This window comes from Diplotaxodon limnothrissa, linkage group LG4 (genome assembly GCF_057381915.1).
Source record: "Diplotaxodon limnothrissa isolate DT_005_m linkage group LG4, D_limnothrissa_male_GT1.1, whole genome shotgun sequence".
NCBI lineage: Eukaryota > Metazoa > Chordata > Actinopteri > Cichliformes > Cichlidae > Diplotaxodon > Diplotaxodon limnothrissa.
This window is the reverse complement of record NC_140599.1, coordinates 24,334,090-24,360,406: the sequence shown is the minus strand read 5'-3', so window position 1 is coordinate 24,360,406 and position 26,317 is coordinate 24,334,090. Positions and strand designations below refer to the sequence as shown.

Here is a 26,317-nt window from a genome sequence, read left to right as displayed (position 1 = left end):
TAAAGTTTGTTGTTTTGTTTTTCCTGGGGTCCTGTAGCTGTGACTTTGCACCATGAGAAAATGTGCAAAGTCACAGCTGACTCCAACAACAATGAAAAATGCAACTGCAGAAATAGCTAAAGGTCTTTCCACATGAACTTTCTTTCATACTTTACCACAAATGACATGAATCAACAACTTTGCTGTAAAATTATACTTTGCTGTCCAGCCTGGAATGATGAAATAATAACACAGCAAGTCATTTCAAACATTTTAACCATTAATTTAACCCTAATCCCAATTTAACATCTGAAACATTGTCACTATGAATTTTTAAATTAAATCCACAGTTTAAATTGGTGGTAAATGATTTTATTCAATCATTCAATTTACAGTACTGTGCAGTACAGCACTTCTTTCTTTATGTTTCACCTCCAATGTGGCAGACGTTCTTGTAATGTTTTAAAGTGGTCTTGAATATTGGTTCACTTATTATACTGATTGTCAGTCCTGCCCTTTTATTTGAGGACATTTAAGAGGATTGTGTTTTGTTTGTTAAACTGTTTTAACGCTGACCTATGTATCACTCAAAGGAAGTGTCAAAGACATCACAGTCTGACAGTCATAAAATAGCATTTTTGTATCAACAATGTGATTCCCAAATAGCTTTTAGCCAAAAAAGCTTAGCAATGAATCCAAATGGGAAGATTTTGTTTCAGATCATCATCAACATGTACAGAGGAGGTCTGGTAAAAGGTCATTATGGATCAGACTTTAATCCACAAACACGTTGTCTGATTGGCAGTGGCTTCTTTTTTCAGCACAACAACAATCCTGAACAAACTGACAATGCAGCACAAGCATACCTGGATAGATGCACAATGGAACAGTATCAACTATGCAGTGGTCTCCCCAGAGCCCGGACCTCAACATTACTGAAGCCGTGTGAGGATCATCTTGACAGAGAATAGAACAAAAGGCAGCCAACATTCAAAGAAGAACTCTGAATATCCTTCAAGAAGCCTGAAGGACATTCCAACGAGATGACTACTTAAGGAAATTACAACAAAGCTGCCCAAGAGCTTTGTTCAGGCTGTGTTGAAGAATAAAGTATACCAGATGCTTTCAAGCTTGTTAAACGTGTACTAATTTACAAATTCTGTTTTTTGCTTTACGTAAGATTTTTCCTTGTACTGTTGCACATGTGTCAATTCTTATGCTTCTGTTATATCATAATCACTCCATGACAGTATCCCATGCTTGAGGAGCAATAAAGGCATAGCTTAAATGCTAAATATAAACTGTACTGTGCCTTCTCATCCACAATCAACGAAGGGTCAATCTCTGCTTCCATTGCACTTTTGGAATGGCATGTAATTTGAATTAATACAAGATCCCCTGCAAAATGTGGTGTAATGCACATACATTTGTAGTTTTTGTCAGCACTGCGTCACTAGTGTTAATTCATAATTAAACAGAACACATTCTGAAGTGTGTAGAGCTGCTTTTCACTTTAGCAAAAATCCAGTAAAGTTCTTCTCATTACACATAGAAAATCACCCAAAATGCTACTAAAGCAATGCAGGGAGTATTATAAAGCTAGAAAGTGCAATATTCTTCAGTAGCTAAGTTAGTTCCCTAATCTCATCCTGACTGAACAAGCATTTTACTGAAGAAAAAACTAAAGGTAGAAAGATTAACACACAAATAAAAACTGAAGATAACTGATATAAAAGCTACGCATATAACCAGAAAGAAGGAAAATCACACGTTGGTGATATTCATGAGTTTAAGACTTCATGCGTCATTGCTTGCATTTTTTATGATTAATACATTGAAGGCCTTGCAAATAGAAAACTGTTTCACAGGGGTTGATGAAATATTTTTGTTCAGATATTAAATCTGAGAATCCACACTTTATTCATCATACTGTATTCATCATACTCCGATAGAACAATAAAAACACTTATTTAGCTAATAAGCACAAAATCACCATCTTTCACTAATTATTATTTTTTAAATTCAATTTATCTATTCAACTAATACCTCTTGCTCTAACTTATAATATATTTTTCCCTCATATATATTTTTTAAAAACATTTGACATGTCGCTTCTGAATTTTTACTACAGTACATTTTTACACGCCCTGAATCACAACCACCTTTTTCAGCCTACTGTCTTTTATCCTTAAGATGATCCTGAGGAAAGATGGCACATAAGTACTGTTGCTTGGCAGCAGGGGTTTGTGCTCTGACAAACTGGCCTTAGCTGAAGATGATCTAGACTGACACAGATGTGATGATACAATACTCAAATGGGGTCACCACATAATGATTTGGTGCTATTCTTTATACCCCTGATCTCTGTCTTTGTTATTGCCACACCGACACCAACTGGGTGGCACAACAGCACATATGTTGGTCCTTGCAAAGCTCTCTTTTGATTCTTATCTGTTTTGAACTCTGTTTCTTTTGAAGAAACATTAATTTAAAAAAAACCCACTGCTTAAAAAATGTCATATTTTGTGGAATGGATAAATATTCCATTCACATTTCTCAGAGGAGTGCCTGTTTCCAGTCTCATGGCTTTATTTGTCTGTTTAGTATGGGTCACTATTTCCTTGCTTTCTTTATGTTAAGAAGAAAGCAAGAACGTTTGCTAGCTTGAAAATGCAGTCCTGTCTTTACCACTCATGGCCATAATCAGTCACGCCTAACTTCAAATACTATTTTGTGCTTATGAAACTATAAACTATAAAGTTTTTTAAAAGGTGAAATTCTATTTATACTATAGGTGATGTCTTGGTCTGTTGTATATATTCTTGCAAATTCAGGATGTGCTGCACTGCTTTTTAAAACCAGTTGCGTGTGTGTGTGTGGGCAGTGGGAGAGCAGTGAGTGGTGGACCTGTGTTAAGAGCACATTCAGTCTCTGTTAACTTTTATCTGTTTCTTTGTTAACCAGTTACTTTTACATGTGAAGTAATATTGTGGTAGCTCCAAAACCTTTATTTTTCCCAGTCAATACTGTTTCTGTTTGATGCTGTTAGATGCTTTGTACCTTTTTTTTATTGCATTGTGCTTTAAATGTCAGCTGCTACTGTGTATGAACTCATCGGGGTTCTCTTCAGCGTAGCACTTATTGATAGAAAGGTCATCTAGGATAAATCCACCATGGTTACTACAAAGAAGAGAAAAGTTGAATCTACGATATTATTTTATGTTACAACCCCTGCAAAGCATGCACAAACCTTATAGATGAAAGCACAGAAATGAAGCACAGCGGGCTGTTGTCTCCTCCATGCAGCACAAAATGCCAGTATGGCTTCTGAAATATTTCAGTGGTAAATAATGACAAAGCTGCAATAAAAGGACTGCAGGTTGAGAATTTCATGCGAGCCGTGTGCTACTGTGTGGTTTGCATTTTATCATTTTTCTGCAGAAAGCATCTGAGAGGAGCTGTGGGACTAACAAGATTAAAGCAGATTGGAGCCTGACAAGCAGCAATAACAAAGAAGTGTCATCTCTAATGTAATACCTTTTACATTCTGTCTTTCATTTGCTGTGGATTCTTCTCGACCCTTTGCACCACCATCTGCTCTTTTTATCAGATGTTTTGCTTGCACTTTCAATTCACCTTGGTAAAATGAAATGTAAGTGGTTGCCGTTGCAGTTAAATTCAACGCTGTTTGAATTTTATTATCCTGCGTTCACAGAGTGCTGTGCTCTGTTGTTTTCAGATGGAAAATCTTTGGTGATTTTTCCAGACCTATAATTTAATGCAACCTTAGAAATGGTCTTGTCAGTATTCTCATGCTGTCCTTTCATCATCTTGTGATTTGGTAGAATAGAGTAGATATAATTATTGCATTATTTTAATTGGTTTAAAATGGTATCATTTGGCATATTTTGTGTGTTTAAGTATTTCAGGCTAGAAAAATAGCTTCAATATTATTCTAAATGCATCTTTTGTGCTTTGTATCTGTCTGAGCTAGGCTTCAAGGAAATAACAGGAACATTAACAACACAGACAAAGGAAATGTTACTCCTATTTGAGCCTTTCACGTTTGAAACCACATTTTCAGACAGATTTTTCACCTCTTCCAAAAATTCATCTAAGGTTTTTGAAATCAAAGTGACAATGAAATACAAAAGCATAAATGGTAAAGAGGATATTTATTTATCATCACAAATAAAAAGAACCATGCTTACTCATCACAGAAAGAAAAAAAGAGAGAGAAGTGCTCAGTCTTTGTATCTTTGCCGACCTTACTGTCGGATGGTTTTTTGAGAATGTGAGTAATAGCACTCTATGAAGTTTGAAATTCATTAAAAAAAAAAAAATCCAAGCCTATACCCATACATTAAAGCCCCCAACCCACACCTCCCATAGTCTGTGCCCCCCACCTCTGACACCCCAGAACAATAATCACAGCATTTTTTAAATCAGTCAGTCTGAGGGTCCTCAGTCTCCAGAAGTCTTAATAACCTGGAAGAGTGTGACATTGTACAGCACCTGGTGTCCGTTGTTCCAGGTATAAAGGACCCTCTCCCTGGGGTTATAGTCCATCATGGAAATATGGGAGTATTGATTGTGGAAGGGGATGTCTGTGTACTCATAGCTTGATGTGTTGGTGTAATAAGCAAAATAGATCTTGGCACCAGCCAGGTGGGAGTTGGTGACATATAGTGTGCCGCAGATCATAAAAGACTCTCCAGCACTGCGCTTAGGAAAGCCTGTGTCCCAAGTCTGCAGCACCTCCAGACTCTGAGGCTCCAGGCGGCTGATGACAATGTTTCCAGCATTAGGGATGGTGGTGTAAACAGCCCATAGGCCATTCTCGTCCGCCATCAGGTCGATGTCAGAGGAGCCACCCCAGGAGTAGGGAAAAGTGTTGTTATAGCCGGCCCCACTCAAACTGCGCTGCACCAGCACACTTCGAGAACGGAAGTGGTACTTGATGATAATGTTGCTCTGGTACTTGTTGTAGTACAGTGAACCATTGTAGACCACATGACCAGTGCCAGCCCAAGGGTGTGGCAGCAAGTGTTGCACAAAGTTCTGGCCCTTCATGAAATCATTCATTGTGCGATATTCCAGGACCCGACGTCCCTTGAAGTAACCGTCCATGGACCACACCTGTGGAAAAAGGAAAAATGAATAACATCGGAAAAAAAGGTCAGAAAAATAAGTTAATGAGAAGGTCTCGAGATTACTGGAGAAAAATATTGTTGTGTTAAACTTGACCTTTCTGTAAGAAAATGTAAGTCACAGTTCATTATCAGTAGCTGCAATGGCCTAAAATAAGAATGTTTAGTGTGCTTGTTTGAGTGTGTGTGTATATCGATTCTCTGAGTTGTGCATGCATCGATGTGTGTGCAGAGCTACTGATCTGCCAGGCATGTGGGAGTGAAGATGTTGCCTGCGCTTTGCAGTCAACCACTGCTTGTACTCCTTGCCCTTTCCAGTCCACATTTACAGAAAATCAATCCATTTAGCAACTCTATCTTTTTCCTCAAGCACTCTCAGCGGATCTCTCCACTGACATGGCCCCTCTCTGGCTGCATTTCCCATCTCATTCCCTCAGTGCTCTCACTGAGGCACAGTTCAGCTTTTAATTGATTCAATTAAACTGCAGTTGGCTTAGATGGTTATTTTTCTCTTGAACATTTGAAGGAAAGCTTTGCTACGATCTACTGCTTTTTCTGATTCTCTTACTGCAATTTTTCTTTCTTGTCCCACTTTTGCTTGCTTCTCCATTGTAGAGTAAGTATTTTCAAATGCACAGAGGAGAAAGGAAGGGTATGGGAGGAGCTGATGGTGAAGAGACACAGCGGCTGAATTATGTAGGAGGGGAGATTATAGAGCATTAAGCGTTGTTTCTCCTATGCCTGCTAATTTGGGTCTCTAGAATAGAATAGGAGACAGAAATTGAGTAAAGCAAAGCTCTTGCACATTCCGATTTTTTCCTCCTTTGCCTTTGGCTCATGAGCAACAATGAAATTTCCCCAGAATGATTATGATTATTGCTGCGGATCTTAATGTGGCATTGCTGATGTATCTGCCTATTAATACTCGGAGAGATTGAAGTGATTGAGCCAGGTGATTAAAGACAAAGATCAGGACATTCAGTCACAAAAATTGACCTTTTCTGTCCACAACACCTATTTAGGCTGTTATGATTCATTGCAGGAAAGAAAAAGGCCAAGCTCATCTCTCCTCTTAAACTTAATCAGTTTCCCTTCTCTTCTACACATGGCTAATAATGCAGTCTTCCACTTTTCCAACACCACCATTTCATCTCAGTCACCATAGACCACCCTTAATCTTCTATATTATTCTTCCCTTGTCTCTTTCCTGCTGCTTCTTGCCATGTGCCTGGCCGTACAAAACTGCATGTCATGTCTGATCAGCTGAACCCATTACTATATCATTTGGGTCCAGAGCACACTCCTGTGATTTGGAAAACTTTTGCCCAAACATCTCATTCATTTCTCCACTGATGATGAAGTGATTAATCAGCTGGAGTTGTAGTGACAGAGGAAGACAGGGAGGAGGGAAAGATACGCTATCCATCAGTGGCACAGCTTTGGATTCCCATTTTTCTCACTCTCTCTCCCCCTTGAAAGCTCATGAGAAGTCATTTTCATGGAAAACAGTGCATCAGTCACTGAAGTGCCGTATAGTGGCACTGCCCTGACACATATTTTCTTCTTTTTTTTCCTCACTGAGAAGGTTGACTGTGGTTATCCTCTTTGCTTGGTTATCCTAATAATAACAACAACAATAATAATAATAATAATAATAATAATAATAATAATAATAATAATAATAATAATAATAATAATAATAATAATAATCCTGTGTTCCTGTATTTGTGAAATGCAGCAGTTGAGAAACTCACTCTGTTGTCGGAACTGGGTATCATAGTATCTGTCATCCAGGAGCCAAACCTTGACCCTGATGCACGTACTGTGATGGGATTACTGACGCCAGTGAGCTTCCCACAGCCTGGAGGTCAAAGAGGCAGAAGAATTAAGAAAGCATGTATGCCTACATACCTAAGAGGCCACACAGACGCATATGCACTCAGGTGATTTCTCTATCAGATCACACTAGTTTTCTTTTATAATTCATCTGAAATATGGCATTTCATTTGTTTTGGTTCAGATTGTTCAGTTCAATTGTTTTCACTGTAGAAGTTTAAATTTTTGTACACTAAGAAAATGTACTATTTGTATCATTATCTCAGATAAATGCGTAGATAAATATTTTGTGCAGTCATCTTCTGTTGTCTTGTTTTCATTTGTGATTCTCCACAATGCGATCTTGTGTTTGCTTTTTGAAATCTGTAATACACAAAAACTGGTTCACCGACTGACTTTGCGGCATCATTTTTATATTTCCATTGTTGTTTTACTGTCCTGGTTTTTACCCAGTACTCAAAAAGTGAGCATTATTTTTTTTTTTAAATTCTCTTGGTTCATTTTCAAATGTAAAACTATAATAAAACGCAAATTAGCTAAGGGCTAAACTGTAACTCATCAGTTTATATGTGTGGGGTTTTTGTAAAATCATCAGTTTAAGCTAACATATTACACACAAATGCAATCTATTATTCATTCCATTTTTCTAGGCCAGTTTTTCTCAATTTATGCAGATCATTTGAGATCAGAGCAACGTGGAAATGTTAACTACATGCTACAGAGTTTTGACCAGCGATGATCCTAGTGTAATCATTAATTCTGTTCTGTGCAACTGTTGTCAAATTGATTAAATGCTGCAATGATATATGGTAATACATTTTTAATTGGGTAACAATGACCACATACAAACACCCACAATCGTTTCCATATATACCAAGTTTCTGCATGCAGGAGTGGAGTCTGGTTTCAAGTAGCAGGACTCTCTGTCGCAGCTCCTCATAATCGTAGGCCCCCATCTCCTCTTGGATAGCCATAAGCACCAAGGACAGATTCCTTACTTCCTCCCGAAGACGCAGGATCATCTTGGCATCAGTCTTGTACTGTTCCAGCACTGGCAACAGGGGGAGCAGCTGGGTCACCTTGTCTTTTAACTCCTGTGATAGTTATCACAGAAAAGGGGGAAGAGGATTACACCCTTAGAGAATAGTCAAGATAGGGGACACAACTGCCCTGTGATAGTCAGTACATGGGAGTGAGTGCAATCTTCCCTTGGTGTTTGTGGTTCATAAAGCTTATGTCTCCATTAGGTTCTGGTTTATCTGTTCAAAACTATAGACCTTTGATTTTTAATGAGATGTACAACGTCTATTCTTAATATTTTATGTCAATACCCTGAAATTAGATGTCCTTTTATCTTCTTTCAAGGACAAAAGGAATATTTTATCTATTTAAAAAGCAAATATTTTGTTTTTCCATGTCTGTAAATACAGTTTTACTTCCTTTGAAAATATTTTGGATTGGAAAGCCACCTATATGAGAAACACTATTCAAATTGGCCAAACGCCTGTGATCTGTTTTGGGTGATGAAACTTCACCTACTTGCTGCAGTTGCAGAGCTAGTTGTAAATAAACTTGGACTGTGACTCATCGTGTGTTTAGAAGTTAAAAGAACAACATGTCCGTAGGAGTACAGGAAGCTGCAGGAGAACCTGGCTGCCTACGTGGAGAGAAGTGGGTTCAAGAGAGAATTGGGCGTATCAATAAAGTGTGGCCGCCACAGGAGGGACTGTTTCCTCCTTGTTAAGGTTTATCGTAAATCTGGTGATGGAGCAGCTCTCAGCCCTGTGGCGCCACATCATAAATCTCATTTTCACTTTTTCAAGAAGAGAAAATTCACTCTCGTTAATCTCCCGCACTCTGCCATCGGCAACTTTAAGCTGCACGCATTCATCAGCCAACCTGGTCTGGACAAATCCAGCTTTTTCCCCTCTTTGTTGAATTAAGATAGATCAGAAGATATAACTCATTTCGTTCTGCATATTTTAGTCATCTCAGGCAGTGCTGATGAATTGGTTAATTTTATAAACATCTTCATTACCTTCTTTGGAATGGCTTTCATAAAACACACTGAAAGCAAAACACAGGCATTCGTGCTTGTCCTTGTGCTGCAGTATGGACCCAGCAGTAAAGCACACTTATCATTTATCAAGCCATCTTTTAATCAAACTATTTTATGGTCCATCTAATATCTGTAAGAGTGTGAGAAATGTTAAAAAACCCCAGTAGGACAGCCTGCTGACAGGAAGACAAAAAGGCTTACTAATAATGGCAGCTAAGCCCTAGCTTGTAGACAGATAAGGTAGAGATAAATGTGAATGTATGTGCCTGTTATCTAAAGGCAGACAGCAGAATGTTAAGTATATCAAGTAGTAAGCTCACTGAAGATAGAGAACAAATGGATACAAAGAGACAAATGCAACCCCCCTCCCCCCCATAAAAAAACCCCATACTTTTTCTAGGTCCAAGAATTTAATCACTCATGAGTGTGCGATTTACTTGGATTTCTCTGTGCATGACAAAAGAACTCATATAAGACTGGAAATGAATTTGTGTACCTATGTTTATGCTGCAGTGCATCGCGAGTCATACAAAATTTTATTGTCTGTGAAGAGCAAAAGAGATTGCAATGCATAAGTTTGGCGAGCAGTGCCAAATCAACAGTGTCTGCATTCACTTGACAATAATATACACACATATAAACACCAACACACACACTGTACATGAGGAGACACAGAGCCAATTACCTGAAAGCCCTTTGGATTGAGGCTGCGGGGATTTTCAGAGGCCACCTTCAGCTTTCCATCTACCACTTTCATTAGACTCTCTGTGTTTCTGACATACTGTAGATCCCTGTACGTCCTTAGGTCCAGCACCTCAATTGACTGGCTGATGTTCTGAACCTGCGTCACAAAAACAAAACCACAATGACACTAATGATCGCGGGTTATCTTAGAGGAGGAGTTTTTTTTTCTCATTTTACACCTCAATCACAGATCATTTATTGTAAGTTTCATTTTTGCAGTTGTTCATTATTTAGTTTAAATTGCAGTAAATGAGTCAGGCAAGAAAAAAAGTCCTGCTGTAATCCTGCCTTCGTAGTTTGGGGTTGGCATGGGTTTTCCAGATACACAGGTGGGGTGAACTGAAAACTTTGTGGCCTCAGCTGTGAATGTGAAATGTCTATAAACTTGTCCTTTACTTGTCTGTAGGCATCTTTTTTGTAGTACTCGTGTGCAGATACTAAAAAAAAAAACTAAAAAAAAACTTCTGCTCCCATTTCGTTCATATTCCAAGTTAAATATTACAGCCAAAGAAGAATGTGGAGGTGGCTCTGTTTTTGAATTTAAATATGTTAAGTTAAAGAAGTTGGTTGAAACTACATAATCTGTACTGTTTCATTCATAAGCTGTAAAAATTACTGAAATAAAGAATGGGCTTTAAAATGTACACTAATCACACTGAATATAGAATTAGGCATACAACTCTCAGTTTAAATAATTATGATGACAGGAATATTCAACAGTGATGACAATATTATTTCTATGGTTAAGAAATACAACTTCACAATCTATGAAATTTAAGAACATTCTTGAAGAGGTAGCTGCATCATTGTCACATTCTACAATCAAGAAATGCCTTCACGATAGGAAATACAGAGGGTTTACAAAATGTTACAAAATTGGTACAATCAAACACAGGAAGGCTCGACTTGGCTTTATCAGAAAACATTTCAAAGAGCCTACAAAGGTCTGGAAAGAAAAAGAAATCTACCTACCGTCTGTCAAACATGGTGGAGGCAATGTTGTGACATGGGTATGCGTGCTGACCAGTGGAACAAGGCAACTAGTGTTTATTGATGATGTGACTGCTGATAAAAGTAGTAGGATGTATTGCAAAATTTAAAGGGCTATATGCTCAGCTCAGATTCAACCAAATGGTGCAAAATTGTCAGATAGCACTTCCTAATGCAAGACCCAAAACATATTGGAAAAGAAACCCAGGAGTTTCTCCAGGTTAAGAAATAGGATATTCTTTACTGGCCAAATTATTAACCTGAAATCAATCCAACAGAGCTTGCTTTTCAGTTACTCAAGACAAGCCTGATTGCAGAAAGGCACATAAAGAAATGGCTAATGAAGGTGGCTGCAGTAAATGCCTAGTGGGGCATCTCAAGGGAGGGAATGTAGCTTTTCAGCTGAGTCTCTGAAAGTGGGGGACTATGTGCAGCTAATCTAATAAAACTAATCAAAATTAAAGCTGAATGTCTCTACTTTAATCACATTTTCACTATCTGGTCTATAATCCATGGCAATGGTGTGCAGAGGCAAAATTACATTAAAATGTGTCATTTTTCAAAAGAAGTGATATAGGGGTAGGATTTAGTCTATAACTGCTAACTGTGTGATTTGTGGACTTTAATACATTTAATGTGCTGCTAAACATTTTTAAATGTGCGTTTTGGCAGTTTGAGCACCACAAGGTCTTTTCCATTTCTTTTATTTATTTTCAAGGGAAGGCAGGCATTTCTACAGCTGAAGGTGTGCAAATCGCACATAAAAAACACTACAGGTCAGAAGAAAGTTATATATACTTTTATTTACTGTCAATTTATATATATATATATATATATATACATATTAATAAAAATAAGTAATGAAAAAGAAAGTTGGCAGCATGGGGAGGTTAAAAAGCAGCACAGTCCTATCAAATCTGTCGAGATAATAAACAAACAACGCAGCTATACATGACTTTCAACATGCAATGAAAGTCAACAAGTTTCACTCATATAAAAATGCTACAGCTATGAAAATAAGGATAGTAAGCTCATGATCATGACAGCGTGCAAAAGGTAATGGATGCCTATGAAATGTTACTAAACGAACCTCGTGGAGGAGCAAACATGCTGTTAAGTAGGCGTTTATTGAACACTCAGTTTTGCACTATGTTTAATTTTTACTAAGTACTCAGCTTATTCACTTTTGACAGCCCACTCTGTTTCTGCATAACCAACCTACTGATTCATGCACCCCCTCATCTCCTGCACGATGCACTGAACTGGCCAGAAATCAGTTGAACATTGATAAATATTACTGGGCTGTCGTGTATACTGGAGGCGTATGGGTACATATGTACAACTCCCCACAGCAACAGACGCCCACCCACAATGACATGCGCAATCAAAACTCCAAGCAAGCAAAATATACTTATTCATATCACTCCTAACATAAACAAAAAACAGGCCAAGCTCTCAAAGGTCAGCGTTTGGAACAAATTCTACTTTGCACCAAATGCTTTGCTTGCCTACTCTCTGACAACCCACTCAATTACTTTGTGTCCCTTGTTTTCTACAACCAGTTCATTCCTCATGTGCTTCATGAACCGTTCTGGTTATATTTGGTCAGAAAATATATCCCTTCACTAATTAAAAGTTGCTTTACAGCACTACATGTGCATTAGATGGAAGAATGTGGAAGGGTAAAATGTTCCAGCAGGATGGACTCTAAACAAATGCAGTGTCACCACCCTCCAGGGCAGTTGACAGCTGGGACCACTCAGTCCTCTGAGTTGTGGCATTTCATGCTTACCTTTGGTCACATAAGATTCTCTCTACACTCACCAGCTCAGATGAATCAGTCACAGGTGTATCTGCTTCTTGTCCAGCGCGATGACTCACTTTGTAACAAATCCTAAAAACTGTCTTTATGTGTATGGCTGACTTTGGCCTCATATCACTTTTTTTTTTTTTTTTTACCTCAACACAGTTACATAGAGAGGTTAAAAGAGTCCATAAGGTGTTTAAAAGTATGTTGTGAGCACTCTTGCACAGTATTCTTCAGGTCAGCTCTGCATTAAATGGCATTTTGTCTGGCTTTACAGAAAGATGAATAGAGATTTTGCACAAGGCTACTTTAAATTCTTTGAACAGAGGGGCTGTTTTGACATTGTTATTGTATCCTTGGCTTTCTTTGTCAGAGAGAGATTTTGTGGATCTGGTCCAATCAAACATTTCACCCGCATGCTCTGAGTTCAAATGAGGATGCTTGGTGGGCATGGAACTATAATGTGCTTATACACAGAGAATAACACGTAGTCTTTAAACTAACGTCTTGTGTGCAGCTGAAACAGCATTGACCCCAGGTGTCCTCAAGCTGGGCTGTGGACAGTAGTAGATGGGAGTGTTTGGTTCTAATAACTAGTGTCTTACAAGTAGTGTGCATGCAAGAAATTTAGTTTTTTCTTTTTTTTCTTTTTACAATGTTGCATAATTCCATTTGAGCATTTCACCCACCACAGCAATTCAATCAGGTCGATGTCTGGACTTTGACTTGACCACTGCAAAACACTGATTCTTTCAGTTTTTAGTTGTTCTGCTGTAGATTTGCTGCTGGGTGTCTTGTTGCATGGACACATTTTGGACAAGGTTTAGCTTTCAGACAGGTGGCCTTACATGAGCGTTAATATTTAACATGCTAACTGATGCCTGTAGAGTCTGAAATGTAGCTCTCGGGTTTTTTTGCCATTTCACTGAACATCACATTGGGTGAATTTGTTGTGATATCCACTCGAGGGAAGATTGGCAACTATCTTTTCCACTCATGCATAATCTTTCTCATTGTAGAATAATGGACTTTAAATAGTTTAGAAAGAGCCTTAGAGCCATTCTCACCAATATTTGCTTCTTTGAGATCATTCCTTTGTCTTTTCTCCATGGCATTGTGTTAACACACACCTGGCCAGGAAACTACCTCTGCCGTTATAGAGGTGTCCACATTAGATGGTCAATTAATCAAGTGCATTTGATTAGAAGGACTTGTCTGCTACTTACCCTCTTCATTTCTAAAGAAGCAATGTACTTAGTTTTTCAGAAGACTGCATTTATATATGATTGTATGACTCATTTGAATCACTAAGGGGAAAAAAATGGCAAAGTACTGTAAGCCATTTATTTATTTTAATTTAATCAATCGCTTACTGTTAATCAATGCAGGCTGCTTTGTTACAACAGTGAAAAATAAAAATCTGGAGAGGGGCAATAAACAAACTGACTTGATCAATCCATGCAACACTACTCCAGCCAGTCAGCAACAAAGGGGTGTTTGTACTTGTATGCAGGGCAGGAGGCCAGCGGGGAGAAAAGCTGACACCTTGCTTATACTGAACTCCAGGACATATTTGGAAACAATCAAAAAATAAAAGGTCAAAAGGGAAACCACTGAAAGAAACCACACTGGGATCTATGTCGGAAATGCTAATTATAATTTTACAATGGCATGCTACTGAAGAAAAAAAATCTATAAGAAACTACAAGCTTATTTTAATAAAATGTGTCATCCTCCAACCTGGATTAACAACACCGGTGCAACTGGCTGTGAGATAAGTGCTCAAGAACTGTATGCAAAGTACAACACCAAAAATTATATGTCGAAAATGACTTCACTTTCGTTAAATGGGTGGCACCAAAATCGAGCAGCCCTCTACATGCCGGAACATGGAATTAAAGGAATTAAAGGAAAAAACTCAGACAAAAGAGGGGGATGAGGAAATAGTATTAATGTGCACTTGCTTTGCATTCAGAATTAATCTAAAGTTTTCCAAATATAAACAGTATTTTATAATATGCACTTTTCATATACATTTTACCAGGTTATTTTTTTCCCAAAGGTTCAGAATGAAAATGAACTGAATCCTGTCAGTTCCCAAAGAATTATATTTACCAAAAATGAGGGGGAAAAAACATCAACATGCAAACAGACTAGTGCATTTTTATAGTGCATTATTATAAAACTGAACTTGCAGTCTTTTAATATATATAAAAATCTATTCTTTACACACACACACACACACTGTAAGAGCAAATATGGAGACTATAAAGGAATATATACTTTGCATCGCACAAATGTGTAGGTGAACTTCTCTCACCAGTTTTACTGAGTTTGTCTCTTTATGTTCAAGGCTCTTCCTTTTCTGTCGGAATATGCTTCGTTTCAAGTGTGGATGAGTGTGGATTTTGTTAGTGTGAACATGTGCTTTAAACAGGAGCAGACAGAGACTGTCAGGGGAAAAGGGAAACTTCAATGAGAATGAATGCAATATGTGAATTCAGGTGTCTCATTGATCCATCAGGGCCTCGGAGCTTATTCAGCATCTCAATTTACCACCACCTCTCCTCACAAGACCACATCAATGTCAACCCCTCCTGTCTTTCCTCTCCTCCATTCTGCTTCTTTGCTCCTAGGCTTTCAGTTACTCGGTGAAGCCAGCCTCTCTTTCACCTACTCACTGGTTTTGATTGTCCAAGAAAAAAAATCAACTGTACTATGAATGAACTGGAGAGCAGACCGAAGATACTCTGCCATAGCCCATCAAGTACTTGAAAGGTGTTTAACATCATTTCTCTGGTTTCTACTGTTTAAACAGACATGAATACAAATTAAATGAATTAAATAAATAAAAAGAGACAGGTGTGCTGCCTGTAGATCTGGATATTTAACAAGCCTCTGCGGGTCATTTATGAACCTACCTGTTGCCTGACCTTAGTTGTGTGTTTGTGTTTGTGCACTAGGTATTAGCATGCTCTACGTGTCAGTCAGTAATGCTTTACTGCATCTAAATAATGCCTAGATTTATTCTCTGCCTGTTGAAAACTGCATTCATAATACACACTACATCATTAAATGCTATCAATATCACAAGTAAGCACAAAAGCTCTAATGAAATGTCCTAATCAACCCAGATTTGGTGACACAGTATTTAATTTACAAGTCTCCACCTAAAGTACTTGTAATCTTCACTGACTTGTTAAAAGTTAATTTTATTAATTTCTATCTCATAAATTTATATTTATAATAGAAACATTGTAAGGCTAAGGTTCAGTGAATTCAATTACATGGGTTGGTTTTTGGATATTTTTCATTAGCAATTCATAATTCATTAATTTTCAGGTACTCAGCTGCTCAACAACAGTCTTCTGACTGGTGTCGTGTTCATATGCACAACTGATCAACTGCGGCGTAAAGGAAAACCGTTCACTTCAGCAGCCTTTATGTGACAGACGGCGTCAGACACGAGCCCAGTGTGGCAGTTTGTGCTTGCATGTCTGTGTGGGTAATACTCGTGTCCCAGTGTGGGTGTGTTATTGACAGCTGTCACCTTCTCCATGAGCTGGCGAAGCTGCCTGCTGCGTGGGTCGCGGTTACACATGTTCTGGGCTGGTGCAACGACGGTACAGATACACTTCCCATCTGCGTCCTGCGCTGAACTGTAGATCTCCCAGCCCTCCTCTGGTCTTGGGTATAGAGCCTGCAGAAATACAGAGACACATATATCTTACAGGCATAAAATAAAAAATAAAATATGGTTGTTTATGTCTGCAGTTGTTTATCTGTGCTACTACCAAATTGGCTTTTCAAAATGCATGAGGGCAGACAAGATATTTTATTCTGCCAGCACGCATCAACGGTAATCTGAAAAGTGTTCCACCCTTATAAAACGTGTCTAAGACAATAAATTTATCTAATACTTAAAAGTGTTGCATAAAGCCTTTTGAAGAAAATAAAAGACTCTTTTATACATCCTATATCATGATTGGTTGAGCCTATTCTGTCACCATAAATTAGCTGCAAAGTCATAATTTCTCTATTACATTACTTTTTTCTTTGTGACTCTTTCAGAAATGAATCCTCTCCTAAGAAAATTAATGACAATTGCTCACCCCAACTATTCAAAACCATTTGCAGTTTAATTTCAGTTTTAACTGGAGATGAAGAGACTGACAGAGCTGGTAGTCACAGTAGTAAAAGACACCAGCAGGGAGAGATAGAGGATAGAAGAGTCATCTAGAAGATAATGGAGAGGGTGAAAGCTGAAATGGGTGTCGATTAAGATAAGACAAGACAGACTGGTGGAAAATACACAAATGGATGGAGAACACATTGACGTGACAAAGACAGAGCAAGAATTTTGTGGAGGATGAAGAAAGACAAAGATAAATTGGTGGAAAATGGGGATTTCAAAGAAAAGAGGAAGGAAAAGGGATCAGAACAGGCTGTACAAAAGCACAGCATCTAATAAGTTTGGACACAGAAAGGAAATGGAGCTGTTCACGATCGATAATGCAGCCCCTTACCAGTGAAGGAGGGGAGAGGCTAAAAGGATGGATGTTTCTCTCTCTGTCTAATCCAATCAAAAGCAGCGCTGTGCGCTTGCAATCACACATGTATGCATTACACAATTTACGCAAAGGTTTTTCTATTCTGATTTGCTCATTTACATTGCATCTAGCATAGCCAGCATATGATGCAAGCTGTAATAAGACAAGAAAGAGCCGTTTTGGAGATGCAATTAAGACCCATCCATATAAGAGGTCGGAAAAGTCTAGAAATAAAATGTTATGTCTCAGCTCTGTGCCTGTCTCCTGCTTTCCTCTGAGCAGTGTTATGCTGTGATCTCGTCTCCTTGGGTCGGGGGATCAGATTAAAATGTCTTGGGGGACAGGGGGACTGTGTGATTGGAGTGTAAAGTAGCAACCACCCTGCGAGCCAATGTGCTCACTGTCACATCTTGTCATTCCTGCCAATCCCTTGGCACGCCACCCCCTCTCCACTCGTTCTGTTCCCTCTTTCACTGCCTTCTTCTTCCCTTGCAGTTGCAGAAAGAGCGTATCTTAAATCTGACTTACTTTAAATCGAGGGATGGCAAACAGACTATAGCTATGTAAGAGACTTAAATATCCTGTGCCAATAGCAACAATAAAGTTCTACGCGTAATTCTTATCACATTTTCTCTTTTTCATTATATTCAATGCATATTAAATAGACTCATGAATTATTTATATGACTGCATCTAAATTTAATTAAGCTAAGTAAGGAGAAATATTCTATTCATATAGTATTAAATAGATATATTAGCTATATTTCAGGATGACTGAATTTCTACTTTCCATGTGAAAGACTCACCGTGGAACGTATTGGCACACTGGTTAAAATATCTTTACAGTATTATCAGTTTTGCGGCATATTTTCCAGTCCCTGCAGTGACTTGCACTTTTTTCTGTCACTCAGTGCCTTTCTTATCATTAGTCTTCCTTCTCCGAGGCAATCGACCATCAAAAGTCTATAATATGGTGATACAGAGGCACAATAGCCAAAGCCAGAGTTAAGACAAAAGAGCCAGTCGCCACAGCAGAACCTTTCATCTTTGTCTGATGGTCTGTTTCATTCTGCCATTGCCTTGGCATGAGGGAGTTTGTATGTATGTGTGTGGGTGTGGGTGTGTTTGGTGGGGGGTGCATCTTTTTCAGCATCTACTTCCCTGCTCACGTCTCACTCACTGTCAGGTTTCTGTATGTGCTGAAGTCTGTGGCTATTCTCGCGTGTGAGAGCGGTCATCTGTGCTAAAACTTGTTCTGTCATAATGTCTATGTATATCAGTATGAGTATGCTTCAACATACAGTACTTACATACATTCTTGTGGAATAATACATACATTGTGGGATCACACTGAAATGCAACTACACATCTGATCCACACCCTCAAGATGCTATGTTTGGAAATTCCTGCAGCTGTAATGCATGCTTACTTCACAACTATAGAGTCTATGTAATGGCTGATATAATACTGTGAATGTGTGTAAAATACTAGAATGTGAAGTCACAGCTGGTTACAAGCACTTTCATTAAAACTGGTACCCTGCAGTGTGAACAGGTGGAGGTTTTCTAGATACAAACGGCAAAATCTACTTAAGCTGCTAATTCTTAAGGTGTCTGCAGTCTTCGGTAAAATAATTCTGCATATCCACACACCTAGGGCTTGTCCGCTTATGCACGAGATATTCACTTTGGGCTTAGCTAGATTTTTGCCAGTGGATGCAGAAGTGTGCATTAATTTTTCATATTGCTATCAGCTTCAAAGGGAGCCACGGTCGGTGTCGCACCAACTTTTTTTTCTTTCCCAAATGAAATCTTACGTAGCGGGCAGTAGAAATTCAGCAAAATAAAATCAGAGGCACGTTGGGTTTCGTCAGAAAGGCATCTACTGTAAAAACTTTGCCAAATAAAACATGTGGAGCTACTTGCTGTGGCGACCCCTTGCGAGTAAGGGAGCAGCTGAAAGTAGCTTCTTTTAATATCAGAGCCATGTCAGCCTATTATCATGCTTTCTTCATTTTCCAACATGTTTAATATCACGCTGTGCTCTTCCTGTGCTTTTCCAAGCCAGAGAGCTTTCACAGCAACCAATCTTCTCTTCTGTTCATTAAAGTTTCATAAATGCTGAGCTGAAATGAAGAGCTTATTTGAATCACTTCCAGTTTCATTACCACCCACCTATCCGTTCAGCACTAACTTCACCGTTCTCATCACAGTGACAGTTTAGGGAGCAGGAGAGAAAAGGTAATTCTTAAATGCAAATGTGCCTTGTCCTTATATGCTTTGTGCCCAGACGGATCTTTATATCAGAGCTAGTGATCTCTCACATTGAACATAGCATCATAAACTTAAATATGTTTTGGAATGTATTAATATGATATTAATATGAGGCATCTCTACAGAATGGGTCATTGACATTGGTTCATTTAAGACAGTCAAAACTATGTAGTCTAGCAAACATCTCATTAGTAATGAAAAAGGCTAATTTCTCAATATCTTCCTTTATCCATAATTATGTTCAAGATATGCAGAGTGAAAACGAGTGTGAGTAATGTTTGCATACTGTATGCAGCTCGTGTATTAGTTTGCTACACTTGAGTAGTGACGATAACATAACCTGAGCTGTCGCCGTGCTATCAGTGCGGCTATCTGGAGTACCTAAGGTTTAAAGGATGATCCTTTTCTCCCAGACACAGATGGTGGTTTCAGCAGAGGGAAGGCGTTTAGCTCCCTATACCAGAAATTTATCCATTAGATGTATGGGATGAAATAAAATATGTAATGGACAGGTTTGAAACTGTAACATGGCTGCTATGTAAAAGCCCATTAATGGCGAAGACAGCAGCAATGAAAACAACAGGAAACCACAAAGGGTTGGAGAAATTAAAAATCAATTGGGTTTGCTCACTAAAATGAAAATTACTCGTTAATATTTCTGGATTTCCCACTTTGTGCCAACTCAGAGTCTCCTCCATTTCCATGACCTCATATCAGATAGCCTGGATGCATGACGTCCCATCACCATCAGCTGCAAACATATCTTCAAACCACAAACTTCCATCCTCCCAAGGGAAAACTGATTAAAGGAGAAACTGCTTACTTTCATAAGCAGAAAAGGAGAAGTTGTGCTTTCAGAAAGGCTGACGGAGAAGAGAGAAGTGGCTCTAATTTCCTCTAGCTTGGTTTAAACGGTATTCAGTTACAATGCTGATTGACAACTTTAGGGGAATCTGTGCTGAGATAAGTGAAGATTAGATGCTTCTCCACTGTTTCCTGCTGCAGAGAAATCAGAGCTGATTCCACCAAAAAAAACTTACTAAGTTAAACCATTATCTGAGTGATTCTCTGTAGCACAAAGAAACTAAGACTGCTTGGTTTTGTTAATGATTAGCAAAGTTTAGAGGTATTATCCAATTAGACATTTGAGCTGGTGGTATCACTGCTGATTTGCAGGATGGACTTCCTCTGGCGTTTCATTAAACCAACCCTGGAGCTTGCTGCTGTAAAGCCAGAGTTAAATGAGATCATAAATCTACAGCTCCCTACTTTATGAGCATGACGGGAAGTCTATTATAACTTTCATAAGCAGCAGGCAGAAGGGGCAAACAGGCAGAGGCAGGCACAAGTTGTGAGATATGGAAGAGAGCTGACCACTACACTGTGAACTGTCAACACGGCTGAGAAATTGCAACACTACCGAGGATGGACAGGTTAAGAAGAGGAGGAGAGGTCGAGCTGTACACGGAGAAAGACAGAAGACATAGAAGAAGATGAAATCTAGACGTCATTGAGAAGGGGAATTCTTATTCAGGAAATAAAATATGAAGTTCTACCTAAATAATCTTTTTCTTTCCTTCATTGTCATCCAGCAGTGCCAGCTTTCATAAAAAATGCTTTACTTTCCTTTCCTCTCTGTCAGCAGAATGATGCTTTATGCCAGGCATTAACATCCATCAGTACTTGTCCCCAAAAAACTAGACATCTGTCTCTGTTGCACAGTGTTCGATTTTATCTATATTATACCCAAACAATCGGTTCTCATTTTCAGATTTGCCAGTTATTGCTATAATTGAGTGTATATAGATAAACATGTCAATGCACACATTCACTCTTCAAATGAACAATCAGTAAATCCCTAATGCCAAAGCCAGCTGCTGGGCTTTAAAATAATAAAGACACCAAGTGAAGTCCCAGGTCTCCTCTGCTCCCAAGGAAAGTGATTAACACAATCAGCTCAGCATGGTTGCCAGTCAATAATATGAGTCATAAACTCATCATGGCCCTGTCCCTACTGCCTCATTTTGGCTCCCTACTGCCTTTCTCTCCGTCTTTCTCCATCACCCTCATGACTGCCGCCTTTCTCAGTGGCGTCCTGCTCGCTTTCCATCTGCACCCACAACCCGTTCCAATCCACCTCACACTTGAGTGACAGTGGGGGTGGGCATATGCATCAAGTGTTTTTTGAAGAGGGGGGGTTCTTGGAGAGGTTAAAGAAAATGACACTCGCTGGCACTCGGCATGAGTGCGCAACTGCAACTCTACACTTTTTCCAGCCAGCGCCGTGCCAGGTGCCGTAGTGAAAAGCATTTGGATTCTGCTCTTCTGTTGCAGCGATGCAAGATAGCTCTATCATGTCTGGTGCTAAACACAGGCAAGAGAGTGCCAGGGTGGCTTATGTGAGAAAACACTGTGTAAACTGTTATAACACAGTTAGTGTTTCATTGGTAGAAATATGGATTACAGAATTGCTTTTGAAAAATGGAGGAATTGCAACAGGCGTGAGTCCTGCAGGGTGGAATTATACTCTTATAATGACAAATGAACCATGTCAAAACCCTGATTCCCTTTTCTGGGATCAATGCTTTATGCTAGACGATCACATAATTAATTAAAGTTTAAAACAATTGAAAATGATCTTTTATAGATTGGCTGAGCTTGTCGCTGTTCCCACTGCATCCCATTAACCTGACGTTAGATTACACTTGTCAGAATCCCAACTGAGATAAATTTAATCGAAAGCAGCACAATGAATGTAAAAAATAAAGTGTGCAAATAAAAGCCTGCAGTCGTATTTAATTTTTAATCCATAGCTGAGAATCAATTTTTACAATACACTTTATTGGATTCCGCAGTGGAAGTGATAAAGTTTACGGTCTCACATCCTGACAGAGGCTGCGTGATCCCAATCAGTTTCTGTGTCCTGCCTCTTTGTACACTGACGTTTGTTGTTCCATTCTCTCCTCTGATGGTGAGAATATTTTATTCAGACTTCTTCCTCACAGCTTTCTTAATTTAGATATCAAAGGGAGCGTCACCACATGCATACACATCCAGGCACCCTGCTGCAGTTTTATTGAGAGGAACCTATCTATGCCAGTCTTGTGCACACATACATGTATTTATTTATTTATTTTTATCTATAATGAGACAGTTATCCTTGACTTATGCTGTGTTCACTGAAAGTGTTGAGAGATTCAGTGATTATTATTATTATGTAGAAAAGCAAGCATTTTTCATCTCAACAGATTTTCAGCTTTAACTTAGAGCACAGCAGGGTTCGATTCATGGACAAGCCTTTTTTTATTATGTGTCTCGCACTGTGAATGTGTCCTTTTATTTCTATAACTAAGGACAGACAGCTCTTTTTTTTTTTCAACGACAGTTTTTGTAGGTTGAACATACTAAGCTGAAGAACGCCAAACTGCATTAGAGACTTGGTGTATCTTGTGTCTCACAATTTATAGCAGGTAATGTTTGAATTGCAGTAGTTGTTTATGGTAATTACTCTTTTTGGAAGGCAAATTTGGAAGTCTCATTATTTCTCCTAAACCTCTGCCCGAGATAATAAGTGCTCTCCTTGACACTGTTTTCAGCTTTGAACATCGTGCTACTTCTTTTACTTGAGTAGCACTTGTCACTTGTTTGTCTTGCGGTCAGACAGAGAAGATATATATGCTATACTAAGAAATTAAAACTCATTTTTAATCCATGCCTTTATGTCTCATTGACCAGAATTTGATAAATAATTGGAAAAAAGTGCAGAAATTTATCAGATATACCCCTGGTATCTGCTGTGTGTCCACACAGCACTTTAAGAACATTTCTTTTTAAATGTATAACACTCTTTATAGATGAATAAATCATTTTGCTATCATAATAAAAAAGATGATTTAGTGTGTACACTCTGTCTGGCAGGTTTATAGCTTTAACTTGTCTTAGCAATTCTTTATAGCCACGCTTCTTCTGTGTAAGTGTTTCCAGGGTCTCGTCTGCTCATTAAGGAACATGGTTCTGCACTACACAGATGTGTACAAGCACCCAGGCAGTGTTGTGCTCAGTGCCATCACAGAAAGGCCCACATGAATTCAGTCAGCTGTGTTCTTGGGTCAGCTGGTTAGAAGACAGGCACAGAAAGCAAGTGAAGCAGACTTGGAAAATAGCTCTGAGCTTAGAGAATATGCAATGCAGCATGCATGGGTGCCAGGGTGGAAAGCAGGCAGGCAACAGCTACTGGCATGTTAGCACCAGAGTGTCACAAGACCACAGCTAGATTGTCTTTGATTCAAACTCTAAACAATTTGTGAGTCATGACTGCTTCTAAGATCATCACAGGCAAAAGTCTCATTAATAGTGACGGGACTTTGAAGCAAGGTTTTACATTAAAGTTTTATTTGCTGCCATTGTTTATGAGCGGAGATTATCCCTGTCTCAAAGAGAAGACATTTCCCATCACAACAGACTGTTACACAGTAATAATTTGTGGCACCATCAAACGGGCTCATCAGTTTTGTTAAAACTTTGATGAAATGAACTTCAGTAGCAACATTTTTCCTCCTTTGGCAGTGAATTAGGGCTGCCTCAAAGAAAATATCCACTCATGACTATTTATTGTATTTTATTGTATCCAGTCTTTTGAAATGCAAATGATTAAGCTTCTGATCTCAAATCTTGTTTGGAAAGAGTTTATTGAAAATAAACATGGCGATGTTTATTTTTATCCCATCTGATCCTGAGCAGAATGAGTTGGTATAGAGAAGAAATCAGCGATTAACTAAGCCATAACCTCTAAGGAAAACTGGAATAATAGAATAATATAAAAGACTTATAATCCAAACATTTCTTACCTTGAGTTCTGCTCTAAATTACCCGACATATGCGCAAGTTGTTTGAAAGATTAACAGTTTGAAGCAATTTTCCAGGTGCTTGACATTTTCAAAAAAAGATATTACTGTCTGAAAGTGTTCTTTAAAGGGGAAACATTTCCACTGGCACACCACTGCTACATTAGGAAGACATAAAGTGGTAGATTTATGTTTTAACAAGCCACTTTACATCCTAAAACTCTTCTTACCACAGATGGACCTTCACCCCTGAGACAAGAATGTCTAAACATTCCGTGTGTACATGTCTGAACACACAAACACTGTCATGCACAATATGCATGCGAAACCACACATCCAGATGGTCACAGACCTCTTGGGACTTTCAATTTCATTCTGTCTTTTTGAACAGACCAGAACATTTACTTAATGGGTAAGCTGCCATAGAAAGACACTCAGGATAGAGGAAAAGCGATCACTTACTGCAGATGATCCGGAAAATATTACATTCATTTCTTTCTTTCTGTTTTTGTTTGTTCCCTGTCTGTCTCATTGTCTGTGTTACCTCATGAGAAAGAGAGTACAACATTATGCAAGCATTAACCACTAAAAAATATTCAAAATAAATAAATAAACTGCTGTTTTATTTATAAAACACCTTAATTGCCCTTATGACCTTTCAGGATGAGGCCAGTGTTTAATTTGAGGCGATAACAATCTAAAATGCTTAAAGATAGACATAGCAAGGGAGGAATAAGACATACTCAAAGCTGTAAAACTGTATTAACCTCTCGGTGTTCCTCATCACCTCCTTCCCACCCTGGAGGTGGACAGCTCTCTACCTCCTGTCACCCTGGCAAAAACATATGGTCTCCTGCAAACATCCACACTTAGACTGTCCGCCACTCACCATCACTCACAATCACAAGCCAACAATTCTGCATCCTTATACTTATGACTCTCCCACAAACATATGCATCATTCATGCTTCACTGAAACCTTGTTCTCACATGCGTATCTGTCTCCATCGTCTCTCTGTTAACACAACGTGGGCTCTTTTATTCTTACTCGCGTCTTCACACGTCTCTCTGAAACCTCTCTTCTGCTTCTTCACTTTCTCCCTCTGTCTGCTGCTGTGTCACTCTCTTTAATCTGTCACATTCTCGCTTTCTTTCTCACATTCACAACAGCATGCTCAAACAAAAACACTGCACATGCACTTGCAAATAAGCAAAAAGAATTGATACGCACGCTGACAATCCTTTCTGATGTGCCCCCTCTGGAGATGGTGGTTCCGTTGAGTCCCACCAGAGAGGGCAGAGTCTGAGACATCCAGTTGGTCACCATGGCCATGGTGCTGAGAACTGCCCCGATCTTTAGCATAGGAACGCTCATGTTTGCTTCCTGTGGGGCCCTGGCACAAATGGCCCAACAGCCAGCCCTGCCCTGCCCTTCCCTAGACCTCAGCTCCAGTCAACCCCACTCTGCCTCAGACAACCTAGCCAGGGAACCAGCCAGTCAGCTTGTGCCTGAGCCTGAGCAGCAGCAGCAGCACCCCCCACAGCTGGTACAGCACAATTACTAGACCCACACACCACTGTTTCAGTCAAAGGGATGGGCAGAGGCTGGTTAGAGGAGAGCAGCTCACATCCAAAAGCACCACACTGGAGCCTTCCCTCTCAGAGTGACTGCCTTAGCTTCACCCTCTCCCTCCCTCCCCCACATTCTCGCTCTCATCTCTCTCTCCCTCTCTTTCCACCTCTCTCACTTCCTTACTCTCCTCTTAGCTCTCTCCCTCTCTCTCCCCTCCTCTCTTCCTCAAGATGCAGAGCTCCGCATTGGCTGCCTCTCCGTCTCATCCCCTCCCAATCAGCCCTTCCTCTGTTCTTTCCAGCCCTGTTTTGCATGCATGTATCCATTCTTTTTCCTTCCCCTCTCGTTCGCTGACATTTGCCTGTTCTTTTATGACTCACATCTTGATGTGTGCGCGCGTGCACTTATTTCTTAAGCAGAGAGATCTGAGACTGATTTCATAGGACTGATCTGTGCTCTATGTTAAGTGACATGTGAATGCCCAGGGCAACTGAGTGCAATGTTAGGCACAGGA

General features: G+C 39.3%; 1 protein-coding gene across 1 annotated transcript; it reads right to left on the bottom strand.

The window, feature by feature from the left end:
* Nucleotides 1–4,327: 4,327 nt before the first annotated feature.
* Nucleotides 4,328–25,881, bottom strand: olfm2a (olfactomedin 2a). Its single transcript, XM_085352620.1, has 6 exons — nt 25,462–25,881; nt 16,116–16,265; nt 9,710–9,865; nt 7,840–8,059; nt 6,884–6,990; nt 4,328–5,118 (listed from the first exon to the last, which is right to left on the bottom strand). Exons 1-6 carry the CDS (start codon nt 25,603–25,605, stop codon nt 4,444–4,446), a joined length of 1,452 nt encoding a protein of 483 aa, XP_085208746.1. The 5' UTR covers nt 25,606–25,881; the 3' UTR covers nt 4,328–4,443.
* Between the last annotated feature and the right edge of the window lie 436 nt (nt 25,882–26,317).